Source organism: Carassius auratus, chromosome 37 (assembly GCF_003368295.1).
Source record: "Carassius auratus strain Wakin chromosome 37, ASM336829v1, whole genome shotgun sequence".
NCBI lineage: Eukaryota > Metazoa > Chordata > Actinopteri > Cypriniformes > Cyprinidae > Carassius > Carassius auratus.
In genome coordinates, this window is record NC_039279.1 from 13,218,678 (window position 1) to 13,232,636 (window position 13,959).

At 35.6% G+C, this 13,959-nt stretch overlaps 1 protein-coding gene across 2 annotated transcripts in view; it reads right to left on the bottom strand.

Annotated features, from left to right (window-relative positions):
* Nucleotides 1-13,959, bottom strand: part of adam11 (ADAM metallopeptidase domain 11) — a 40,618-nt gene that overhangs the window by 19,411 nt on the left and 7,248 nt on the right. For both annotated transcript variants that reach the window (XM_026222909.1, XM_026222908.1), the window contains exons 3-11: nt 13,638-13,714; nt 13,453-13,519; nt 12,344-12,426; nt 8,664-8,727; nt 4,950-5,010; nt 4,533-4,639; nt 1,327-1,401; nt 1,161-1,232; nt 886-1,052 (exon numbers count right to left, since the gene is read on the bottom strand). In XM_026222909.1, the coding sequence (XP_026078694.1) occupies nt 886-1,052; nt 1,161-1,232; nt 1,327-1,401; nt 4,533-4,639; nt 4,950-5,010; nt 8,664-8,727; nt 12,344-12,426; nt 13,453-13,519; nt 13,638-13,714 (773 nt within the window). The remainder of the gene's footprint in view (nt 1-885; nt 1,053-1,160; nt 1,233-1,326; nt 1,402-4,532; nt 4,640-4,949; nt 5,011-8,663; nt 8,728-12,343; nt 12,427-13,452; nt 13,520-13,637; nt 13,715-13,959) is intronic.

Below are 13,959 nucleotides of genomic sequence, written 5' to 3' on the forward strand. Positions count from 1 at the left end.
GGTGTGAGGCAAATGTGTGGCTTAAGGCCCCATGAAATGGTTTGACAAAATGTTCTTTTCTCCATTGACGCTTTTCCAATTGAAACAAAAGTTTTTAGGAGCAATGATATAGAAGAGCATTTTATTGGACTAAAAATTATTAATTCATTCATTCATTAAGCTGACAGTTTTATCCAAAGCAACTTACAAATGATATATATGTCAGAGGTTGCACGCCTCTGGAGCAAATAGTTAAGTGTCTTGCTTAGGGACACATTGGTGTCTCACAGTGGATTCGAACCCGGGTCTCTCACACCAAAGGCATGTGTCTTATCCACTGCACCACCAACACCCTAAAAATGATTAAATTAATATTTTCAGTCCATTTCCCAGGACGAGAAAGTTTTAAATATTTTATGAGTTACACTACCATATAGATGACCTCAAGGCTAACAAACGTGAACTAAATTTCAACTCAATTTCATGGGGCTCAACACCATGTCCTAACCAGACGTGACACAGCACTATAATGACAAGCAATAAGGAATCTCTTCCATCTTAATCTGAGGCCGCAGCTGGAACAACAGCATACAAACTACAACATTGATAATCCCAGGCACTTATTATGGTTTTTATTTAATGTGAAGTGTCTAATGTGAGTCTGAATATCACTTGATCGCTTTGCAGAGAAAGCCCGCCCACCCGCTCCTCTGATTGGCTATGATACTTGATTTTTGTCGTGTCTGGTTGTGGACAGAAAAATTGCTTGTCGCTGGAATCTTATGCCGTTGTGTCTGGTTACACGGAGTTAATTATTTTAAATTGATATTTCCATTCAATATCTTTAAACTGCATGTCTCTAATGCAGTGACCTAGCCAGTAAACATAACAGGAAACATAACATACGAAAGCAGGTGAGCTGCATCACTCTTCTCTTTGATATTCTCCTTCCTGTATTTCATAAAGTCACGCAGGGTCACCAAAGGATCGTCGCCGACAGAAACCATGTTCTGAGTTGACCATGTCTCCATGGCAACGAGCACTATTCTAGTGTTCAGCTGCTCCTTGTAAATCTGGAATTTAACAGGACGTTTTGTTGAGTATAAAAAATTCCTACAGTACTTAAAGAAAACATGTCATGAGAAAAACTGTGAATGTGTCTGTCAAACTTCAGGACGTACTGCATCAGCCATGTTCACTACAGCTTTGGCAAAGTTCCTCGTCTGAGGGGCCGATCTTCGCATCTGTACAAACTACAAAGAGAAACATCAAGAAATATATTACAAAAAAAAAAAAAAATACAAAAAAGAAATAAGTATTAAGCAAATGGTAATCACAAGATCTTACCAGTTCGTAATCATTGACCACTAGTAACTCTACGTACTTTGTTTCACTCTGAACTGTGCGCGGACCCCTCCGAACCTGTAGGGGGACACATGGAGTCATAGCTTTAAGCTTTAAGCAAACCAATGTCTCTAAAGTGTTGAAGGAACACCACACAATGTGACATGTCAGTGGCGCCTGCAGCTGCACGGCTGTTTCTGAAACCCCTTTTCCCTGTAAACATTTCAATAATAGTATGTGTATCCTATACATCCATCGACTAAACGCATGATGCCATTCAATCAGAAATGAATCATTCTTTTTAGTTGATTCTTTCTTTTTAGTGAATTAGATAAACAAGTTTTCAAAGCGGTGAATCGATTTGCACTGTAATATTTGACAGGGGTTCATCAGTCAGTAAAAAAAAATGAAACTGATCATGACACTGGCCATCAGTCAGTTTTTGGATCTGTCGTTTTTCAGTTTTATTCCTGATACACATACACTAGATGGATCTCTTTGACCATAGTAAAGCTTTTTTATGTCTTAGAATGTTTAAAAATGTATCTAGAGACAGCTTTTTTCAGGGCAGGTGTATTGTTGCTCTCACTGATTTTTTTGTCTTAAAGTCTTAAAGAAGCTAATCGTCAATTTTTGAAAAGCAACAACTTCTACAAGAACACTTTTGTGTGTAGCCTCAGATGTCCCAGTGACATGTTTGTGTAATCATGATCCATGTTCAATGATACAGCCTGTGTGGAGAACAAGTTGGGAAATGTTTTAATGAAGAATCTTTACAAAATGTGGAAACATATTATTTTTTCATCAAACTATTTAAACTAGTTTGATTAATTACCATTTTAATGCTTTTAAAAGTGGTCATTTGAAATGTCACATGGAACTCTTAAAAGGGGTTTTATGTGCAAGGTTACAAACATTTGTTCCTTTTTACGTTTCCCTAAAATGCACTTCACATGAATGCTCCTAAGTGCTACTAAAGTTGCTATCAGTTCATCAAGTGCTGAAATGTCAGTCATTTACTGTTGTATAACCTCATTATGGCATACAGCTTTTAATGTATTGTTGAAAATGCCTGTCATTTAACTAACCAAAGATTTTACTCCTAGTTAATTACCTATATAAGGACACCAGTCCTTATATATTAAGCGTTGCTCAGGGACATTCACCAATCAAGGGGTGCTCTTTGATCCTCACAGTGATATCGATGACAGCAATGTTGCTCAATACTGCAGCTCTGGATATTAAAGAGGAAGCAGAGGTGGTAAAATTTAAAAAAAATTATTAAGGTTATTCTTTTTAATTTGACCATATTAAGTGGGTAGGCCACTGGGCCTCAAGACCTCATCTTCTAGGACAGATGGAAGAGAGTTGGGATGAATCATTTGTTTTATTATTCTCATAAATCAGTCGGTTAACCAAGTTAGAGCCCACTTCAACCTTTTACAACAATTTTATTAATGTTTTTAATGTTAAATTCATGTGAAGAATCAAGGTTTGGATTTTTTTAACTGAATGTAATTTAGTGTGATTTAATTAATTCAATTAAATCATGCAATATGAGTAACATTTGTTTTTTGTTTTTTTTTTATATTCTGACTTTTAATATTGTATTGCTACAACGTAATTCTTGGAATTTTTACATTTTCTCAAAATATCATGACTTTAATCTCATCTTAAATTTATTAATTTATTTATTTACCTGGACATAGACCATATGGAATAAAAAATTCGGACCCACTTTATATTAAGTAGCCTTAACTACTATGTACTTACATTTTAATTAATAATTTAGTACAATGTACTTATTGTGTACATACATGTTTTTACATTGTACTTATATTTTAAAAAAAAAACTACTTGTAATTACATCTGTATTTAATTTCTGTAATTAAATTTATAATTACACTGTTGACCCATACTTTACACCTTAACCCACCCTTAAACTTACCCATACCTCCAACCCTCTCCCTAACCTTACCCCATCCCACCTCAATAGCAGCAAAAGTGTTTTACAATACAATATGAACACAATAAGTACACTGTACTTATTTTTTTATGTAAGTACATAGTAGTTAAGGCCACCTAATATAAAGTGGGACCAAAAATTCAAATAATAATGGTCAGAATATTAAATGTCTTTCTTCGTCTGTTTCATGTGTGTTAAACCCATGTGTCATTTAGTGCTCATAAATGAAGAAGATATTGTGAAAGTTCTTTCAGCATAACCAATAGCATTGACATTTGTCACTACAAATCCTAAAAGCTGATTTGATTTGTTCATAACAGTTATTACAGTACTACACCCCTAGTGATAAAGATGGGATAAAGTTTTAGGAGTTTGTTGTCATAAGGTTATATTTTTAAAATAGAGCAAAGTGGCCCCAACTCTGTTGTTTTTGTCTCCACCCAATTTTGATATTCATTTACCTGCAAACTGAGCGAGTTGTAGCCCTGTTTTATTTACGGTTCTCTCTCCTTTTCCCAACCTCTACCTTCCTACCTTTGCACTGCTTCACATACTCATCTTTTAGCCTTTTTCAAATCTATGATGTGGATGATCTGTGCTAATAACTCTAGTTTAGTCGTGTTTGAGTTGTGTTTTATCTTGTCTAGTGCTCTGTGGATATCATTTTGCTATCAATAATTCTGAAATCATTTATTAAGTTTGAAAAAAGATCTCTTGTTGATGTTTTTGCTGTTGTTGTGATACACTGCCGTTTAAAATTTGAGGTAAATACGAAAGAAAGAAAGAGTTTTATCCAGTTTCCACAAAAATATGAAACTGCAAAACAGTTTTCAACATTTATAGTATTAAGTTAATAAGACAATTATCTACAGTCTATGGTAATTATAAGAGCAGCAAATCCACATATTAATAATCATTTATAAATAATGAATAATTTTAGTATCATGTGACACTGAAGACTGGTGTAATGACAGCTGAAAATTCAGCTACCACATGAATAAATTACTTTTGACCAGTAGTGAAAGAGCATTTGTAGTGAAAGACACCTATTATAAGTGAGACCAGCAATTCGTACCTCTGATGTTCACATGCAGAGCTCAGTTTTCAGGCACAGCACAAAACTTTTACCTTGGCCCTCCTTTAGTTGAAACTTATTTCTACATGCCTTTTTGGTAGCCTGTTGTGCATGACTAATCGTCAAGAAAAACAAAAATCAACTGATGTCAAAAATAAAAACTCTCACCTGTCTCTTCGCCCGTCTCAACCCATCTGTGAGCTCCGGCTCGTTCGTCTCCATAGAAACATGATAGTCATTGTTAATGACAGAGTCACTGCTGTTCCTGGTGATTCCTGAAAGAGAAGAAGCCATATACGGATGAAACCATCCCGAACAAAAAGTTCCCATTCGTCAGCTTTCAGTGGGTCGATAAAGATGTGTACTACTAAAAAATGAGAGAGATCTGGAAGGATATAAAAGCAGACAGGGTCTGAATGATGAAGAAAAGCACTTGAGTATGGATCATATAAGACAGAGACTGACTGTCTGTTCATGAGAGCCAATATATGATGTGTGGTGACTCCTTAAAAGACAGTGATACAATTTTGAAATGACATGAGGGTCATTTTACAATATTTGACATGCGAGAGGAATCTGTCTTACCTGAGGAAACTGGCCTCAGCCGGATATCTGCCATTCTGTATACAACATGAGTATTTGCATCCTGTGTGAGAGAATAATGAAAGTCTTGTTAGTCTGACATAAAGAGCAGAAAGTGCATCACATGCAGTCACCTCTGTTTAACTTGACATTAATTACATGACAAGTTATTCTAGTAAGATTTCAAATAGCCACCCTCCACAATTACTGGTGTAAAAACAGATTAGTAAAGTAAAAATTTGAAATAAAATTGAAAGAAAACAAGCTGCTAGTGCTAAATGTAAACAAACCGATCAAAGGTTAAGATGTTTATTGAAGCTATAGCGCCCCCTAGCATCAGAAATGGGAGAAATTTGAAATCTGTTTCATCTGTGTCCTATTCCATGTCTTAGTGAATTTTGATATTGCACTCACAGTCAGGGGCGCTGCATAAGGTCCCGGGCCCTATGCATAGACAGTCCTAAAGGTCTTTTAATCCCATATTTTGCAATATGCTTCTTTAGAATAGAGTAGATATTTTCCCTCAATGAATTCCTAATTTGCTAAGTGTCAAATCAGACTCACAGTATTTCATGTGTTACAAACTCTTTCCATATTATATTAATGCTATAGAATATGGTGTCATGTTCATCAAAATAAAAACCTATTTAAAAACAAGTTAGGCCTACATTGGATGACTGTGAGACTCTCGACCTGGCTGAAATTTTGTCCCAGACATGCATTAAATAAATTGTGAATATTTGTAAATATTGGTGGCTTTAAACAGCTGGAAAATTTAAAGTGTAATGCAGTTTTGTGGATGCTTTCCCATTAAGGTAGGGTTATTAAAGTTAACTAAAACTTAACAAAAAAGTTAAGTTAACAAAAAAAATTGAAATAATGCCAAAATAAATATAACCAATTCTATGAATGCAGAAAAACTGAATAAAGTCTCATGTTATGTAATTAATGAATAAATAGCCCTATACATGAAATATGTTTGACTTCATTCACAGATTAACAAAAGAAAAGAAAAACTGGAAAGTTCTATGTTGGTGTCCATTTTTCTAATTAGCAACAAGTTCACGGAAAGGAAATCATGAGGGCAGAATTAACATCTGTTTTCTTAATTTGAAAAGCATGGTGTTTTGTTGTTATTGGGACTGTACACAAATAAAAGCAGACCTTTTATGGTTTCATATGATGTCTCACTCTTATCACGCATGCACCACACACACACACACACACACACACACACACACGCACAACACATCAGTTCTAGCATACTTGACATTGCAGCCTGTTCAGTATCAAAATAAAATAAGCCAACAGATCATATAAAAAGCAACCCACCAAATATTGCACGTGAAGGATGATTTATGTGAACTGGAGTAAAGTTCAAAGCATTATTACAGTTTAGCATCCAAATACATCACAAAAATATGGAAACATTTTTGACTGCATTTGTGCCGAATAAGAGTGACCCCAACAACTGTTTGTTTCAGCAATAAATGAGTTTTGGCTTGATGTTTAGCTACAAGCTATTTTTCCTGACTGCCATAAATTTTAAAGCATTTGTTATGGAGTGAGACTAACTACAATATTGTATCTGTATTTATAGTTAAATAATATTTGTTATATCTTTAAAATAAAGTGTTACCACTTGTTTTATTTTTCCAAGTGTCGTAGCTTTTTGAGAAAAGTAGGCCACACCCTTACTAGTCCTGGTGATGTCATGCTTAAAATTCATGATGTAAGGCATGCTATTTGTACAACTATTTTAGTAACAAATTGTATGAGTATTTTATTCATTTCATTTCTGGCTGAATTGTATCCTGTTGTTGGGTAAAATTTCCTTGCAGATGAAACACTCGCTGATGTACTGGGCTCTGCTATGTAAGGCCATTACACAACTATCCATTATTAATCTCCCATCTACCCAGACAGAGAGAGACACTTTACATGTGGCTTGAATACTTTATGAAAATGACCCATTTAAGACAAGTGAAAGAGGAGTGGAGAGGGTAAAGAAGAGACAGATAACAAATACTAATAAACGAAAAAAAATCTGAAAAAAAGTGAGGTGACATTCAGCCAAGTATGGTGACCCATACTCAGAATTTGTGCTCTGCATTTAACCCATCCAAAGTGCACACACACACAGCAGTGAACACACACACACACACACACACACACTGCGAACACACACCCAGAGCAGTGGGCAGCCATTTGACACTGAAATCAATGGAAGGTAAAGTAATTACCTAATCATCTGAACACCTTTGGCATGCTATTGTCAATGCACCATGAGTTGTGTCACGGTAATTCTAAGTTAATTCAATTCACGCAAGTAGAAGACATTAAATTATTTCTTCAACTATGCATAAACTTGGTTACTTTTGCAGTGGCTCTGTTTGTCTTGGAACAAACTCCTCCCACAGACATTTTGGTAGGCCAAAATCCAAACAAGTTAGCATTTTAACACTTCCAGTCCCATCATCCTATAGTAAATGCGGGTTTTCAATAGGCTTTTGGTTAAACACCTGAAATAAAGTCTGTGGTTAACGCAAGCTCAAAATATATTCATGTTTTAATCAATGACATAAAATACAGTATTTTAAAATACATAATCCCCCCTTGTGATTTTTTTAACTATCCTAACAAAAAAATGTTTTGTTTTTTAATTAAAGACTGAAAACAGTTGTCAGGAGCTTAATGATGGTGATGATGAACTCAAGCGACCGTGGTGTAGTTTGTTTATAGCCTGCACTTAGTTTTTTTTTTTTCTGTTGGCTGTATTAATGCTTCAAAATGTGTCAATGTTTGTAAAGATTATCAAGATGAACAAAACTTGGAAGTCAGAGTTTATTTTCTGCAATAATTTTCTGTTAAAATCCGATTGGGTTTTTGTTGAGGGAACCAGAGTGATGCTAACTTCTAGTTTGGCCTAAAAAAAAAAAAAAACATCACTGCAGTGCTCTCTATCTTCAAAAAGTAGTCCTGCCATCAAAACATCCATTCAAACAGCATCACAACTCAAAGCACAAAATGAAAATTAAACGAGGATGTTTAAAATAAAAATACAAGTGTTACATTTCTGCTCATAAACCCTTCGCCAGCCGTGCCTTTTAGGCTTCCACAAGTGCATCACTGCAGAGGAGAGAGATGAATGGAATGATGTTCTCTGGTAATTAACCACAATCCACAGATGCTATTGACAAAGCTTAATCCATATTTAACCCAGAATAGTCTTGTTAGTCATGATGAAATATGTTCTTTGTACTTTTAATGCCTAAAAGAAATTCTACAACTTAATAACTTGTCTTGAAAATAATGTCAGATAATATTTATTGTTCTAAAAAAAATAGGCATTCTTCTTTTTAGATCAAATATTCCCCGGTATAATGAAGTGAAATATGATTCTTGACAGATTTCGATATCAAAATGCCATGTATAAGCTGCATGCTCGGTCTCATGTTTTCTCACTTAACATCCCTCCTTCTGCTCTTCACCTCCGTCCCACATACAGACGTCTGCTGATTCACCTGTCAGTCAACCACAGTAATGCACTTTTCTGTGCATTTGGCTAATATTCAGTGCTTCGCTCGCTCTTCCGGCTCTCATCGAGCGGGATTGTATATCTACTCGTGATCTTTTCCAGACTGCAACAGGCAGATAGAGTGACAATTCCCCTCAAGAGAAAGTTGAGAGAGATGAATATTTCAGCTATATACTGACCCGATCACTGCTGTTGTGCAAGGGCTCAATGCCATATGAAAAGTTGCCATCTGAGAACATCCCTCTGTGGACACACCAACATCACAAGTGTGAGACACTCCAATGACAACAACCCTAATACAGTTTAAAAATGCAGACTTGATAGGGATTTATAAGGTAACACATTACAATAAGGTTCCACTTTTTAACATTACTTAACTATATTAATTAGCATGAACTAACAAAGAAAAATTATTATAAAGCCTTTATTAATCTCAGTTAATTGTAATGTTTAGCATTTCAACATCATATATAATTAATATTAAACGTTGTATCTGTTGATACTATTTAAAATATCTGAGCTAGCTAACTAACATGAACCAACACTGAAGATGAATACATACTGAAACAAATTAGAAAGTGTTACTAGCAATACATAAGTATACACTTATAAATCTCCATAAGCGTAATGTTTTTACACTGTACAACTACACATAAACCTATCCACCACAGAAAACTAGAGAGAGAGAGAGAGATTTTTTTGTTAGGGGTTGGTTTAGGAGTAGGGTTAGGTCAATGGGATAGAATATACAGTTTGTACAGTATAAAAACCATTACACCTATGAAAAGTCCCTCCCTGTAAAGCACATTAGAAAATTCATACACTAAATGATGCATAGTAGGGTAAGACATGGTAAGATGCCGTCTGAGGTAAGGTGGCCCCAACTCTATTCTTTTTTTCTTGACCACAGAAAGTACAAGAATCACAAAACTTTTTATGAAAGCCTATGTTATTATTCATTTTCTAATCACCTAAATAATCATCATCTAAATAAATACACTCCATTTTTGAGACTTATTCAGTAAAAAAAAAAAGTTAATTTATCTAATTTTGCATCTCTGGAAAATAGTGATCTATGATATTGCATAATGTTCAAAGCATTTATAATTCATTATTTTTATTGTAAATTATATTTTAATTTGAATTGGCAGAATTGGCACGGAAGTGGCATGTTGTTACTATAGTCTCATTATTTTAAAATGTAAATCTTTGCTTTTATTTAAAATCTATAGGCTAATTGATTGAAAATTCAATTTGAATTCAAATTTCAATAAAATGTTAATTTTAAAATGTAAAATGTAATTAAAATATATAGACAATTAAATATGAAATATCATTATATACCTGTATATAAGTCATAGAATTAATTATCTTTCATATTAATCCATTTTACTGGAATTCTGCTTTGTCCGTCATCAGTAAATCAATTATTAAACTAAATTGCCATAACAATTATACATAGAATAGTTTATTTATTATTTTACATTAAAGACACTTGAATATATATAAACATAAGATGGGCCATATGATGCAAATAAAAATTTTCCTCTCTTTTGATGGTTACAATCTCTTGGTTTATAAAGAAGATCTGTTAAGTTGCAAAGACTAAAGTCTCAAATCCAAAAAGGTAAGAGTCAACCACCTCCTAAAACGGCTCATTCTGACACGCCCCCACATGTCTACGTCACGATGTGAGATGATTTGCATAACGCCGCCCAAATGTTCACGCAAAGAAAGAAGGCATAACTTTTAATGTCCCTGTTGCTGCCGCCTTGTTGTGGAGTTGCTGTGTGTTTTGTCGTGAAAGCGAAACTACTTGTTTGGGGTTCCAAAAGTGGAAACAAGGGGTTGTATTTACAACACTGTTCCAGAACAGTTCAACCCAAATATTTAGATGTGTACAATGCATTTTATGGAGGATGAGGACTGTTCCCTGAACCAGTAGAATACAATGTGTCTGTGGCACAAAGGCTGTTCTATAAAGTAGGGCAGTTCCAACTTTGCAAGGACAGTCTTGCGCTTCTGTCTCACAGCCTGTAAGTAAGCTTTTTATATTTAAATAATTTGCTAATGATGATTCAAATGCAACTTTAAAGCAGTGTAGAGTAGGCTTGTTGTTTCTCTGATCACAAATGCCGACATGTTTTTTTATGTTTATGAAGAGCGATACGCAACACAACGAGTAAAAAGACAATATAAGTCATTATAATCAGTAATAATTATGATGTCCGGATTGTGAACGAATCGTTCTATTTAACCGGATCTTCTTAGTGAACCAGTCGAACCAGTTCATCAGATCGAACTGAAGCGTTTAAAATGGTTCATGTCTCCAGAATGCACTAATCCACAAATTAAGTTATTCAGTTAATAAACGTGACTCACTCTGACGCGAAATAAACCAATATCCTAAGTTATTCAGTACTCCTAACACTACATTGATTTGAACTGCTAAAAGAGAACTGATGATGGGATGTGCATGAGCCAAGCAGCTGGACTGAGTCTTGTCCTGCCCGGAGACGGCATGTGGTTAGGGAGGTAACATTTCCGTCACACTCTTAAGGCATTTGGCCAATTACAACACACTGGATAGCTGACCAATCAGAACACACCTCACCTTTTTAGCTTTGAAAAAAAAAAAATTTTGTGTTTCAGAAAGGCATAGAGGAGAAACATTAATGTACAGTATGTGGAAAATAATGGGTCTCATTCATGAAACATTCGTAAATATACGAGTAAATATCTGAGTGATTTGCGCGTAAAGAGAACTTCCCGAAAACTCTTCTCCTGATTCACAAAAGCTCCGTAAACGTCAGATGTGATAGTGAAATGTGTGTGTGTGTTAATGAATTCCAATCAGTCGTAAACGGGACGCGCGTGCACGCTCACTCTCAAATACCATAAATCCCGCCCATTAAATCCGACTGACAACTATATATGAGCATCATATAATGACACCAAACGAAGGATTTCAAAATGTCTTCTCAAAAGCGACTGAAAAAGAAACATTTCTCAGCTGCAGAAATTGAAGTTTTATTATCAGAAGTTCATTCAAAACGCCATATTTTATTTCAAGCTTACTAGTGGCATATCGGGTCCTAAAAAAGGAAGTTTGGCAGCATATTACAGATCCTATTACTGGCTCTCATAATAAAAGTTCAAAGAAAAAACGTATGTAATTAATATATATAATATTATTTTCAAAATGCTGGGTAAATATGTACCCGATTAAGGTGAATTAAAATGCAGCCGTATTAATGAGCAAAACGTTCAGACGTTAAACGCACTATTTATGCGTGGCTGGGAGCAGGTGTAGATTTCTTTCGTACCAACTAACATTTGGAAAATACGAACGTTTTAATGAATCCGAAAATTTACGCCAAAACCACTTTACACGCGATTTACACAAAAATTCGTTCTGCTCGTGTTTCATGAATGAGACCCAATGTGTTTTTTAACCTAAAACCGCATAAACATTGCATTACACCAAATACATAAAATAATGTTCTTTTTAGCAACATCCTATGACGCCTTTAATAAAAACTCTATACAAATTATTTATACATTCTGTAAAAGTAGGGGCTTCTTTCCCCAGTAGCGGGAATTTGTAAAAAATTTATACGTTGTGCTATGACAATCAATTAAGTAAAGGTCAAAATTTTGTACAATTCAAAAGTAAATGCACATTATTCTTAAAGGGGGCATCTTTCACCATCTTACCATACAAGTGCATAGACTATAAGCTTCCAAAAATATCTAAACAGACATTTTGGTAATGATGTCACCAAACTGCTGAAAACAATAGATAACGGAGTGTGTTTGTTCTTTGCATTGGTGAAGCAGATAAAGGGTAACTACTTACTGTAGGCCATGACAGGTGGAGAGAGCTGCCCATGACCTCTGAACTCCTCTCACGTGACCGTGATAGTAGCAGTGCTCACCTCCCTGAAATCTCGCACACATCAAACAATCACACACTGCATTGAAGTATAACGATTACACAGTGAACAGCCCTCAAATATGACAGTAACCACGGCAACTTCCCTCATTCAAATTCACCAGATCACTTTTCCAATGTCCATCAAACGCTTTTAGCATGTCTTTCTTCCTATCTGGTGTGAAACCAATCCCCCCTCAAATCTGATATTTTGGCCTCTGTTTTATAGTGAGAATGTTGCATCCGATCGCTTGATAACAGCTACATCTTCTCAACAAGACAGGATTTGATGAATCCTTCATCATGTCATCAGCACAAAACAAATGTAAGAGCCATGGGGTCTGTAAGCAGGTGCCCACACACTTGAACACGTGGAAGATGATCATGTCAGTGGTGTGATTGGCGTATCTGAGGTTTTCTTTTTAAATGTTGCTTGGATTCATTCTACCAGTCTGGCTGTAGTTTTCTGCACTGCAGTCCTGGTTCCTCTGTCTCTGCTGCAGTGTAGCTGCTTAATGACTTCAGCTTCTCCACTCAATGCTTCATTCTTCCGTGAGTGTGAGTGTGTGTGTGTGTGTGTTCCTCTCTCTCTCTCTGACTCAGTTGGACAAAAGTGGACTAGATCTGTCTATAAGCAGTTGTCATAGCAACAACGTTGTGATTGGTCAAACGCGGCTGAGACTGAAAAGGAGGGGCGGATGCTTTCCCATGCTCCTTTGCCTCACTGCATTAAAGTGGAGCGCTAAAAAAAAGGGAGTGGGTATATTCCCAGACCCACATATGATACCTCAGAACTTTAAATTAAGACCGGCAGTGAACTATGTGTTATTATATTATTTGAAACGTATTATGATACGTATCCCTAACAAAATCTGATAAAGCCATATTACCATAGAATATGGTACATAATCCTGGTTATATTACTACAGTTAATATATTATTTGTAACAGGGTTGTTGGGTCATTATGACATGAATCTCTAACAATATCAATATAAAGGGATGCAAAATGAAAAAGGGATATTATTTTCCTTACCAGACTTTGAAAAGGTCGTCCATCCTCATCGAAGTGCCGTTCAGCATAGTTAGATGACAAGAGATCGCTGCAGACACACACATACATATCATTGTTTTACAAGAAAATACAATTTAATTCTTTCTATTTTAAAATGTAAAGTTTAATTCATTGTGTTTTTTTTGTGATATGAATTTTGAACATACTGATTGAGCTCCAGGTCTAGAACAAATGGGATTCCAAATGCAGTCACCAGGAACGAGATCTGAGCCAAATGAATGGGCTGAGAGAAAGAAGAACAGATACAGGCAGGTTGGTTACATTATGAAAAAGAGCCATTCCTTATCACCATGGATTGAGTGGCATCTGAGCAACAGGACATCACCCTCCACCCATCACACCCTTCCACCAAGGCACTTGCAAGTTCCCAGACATTTCTGGGGGAACGCGTGGTTTGCCACAGCAGGGACAATCAGCATGTCCTTCTTCCAGGCATCTCACATTACAGACATTGAAGTTTATTGCTCT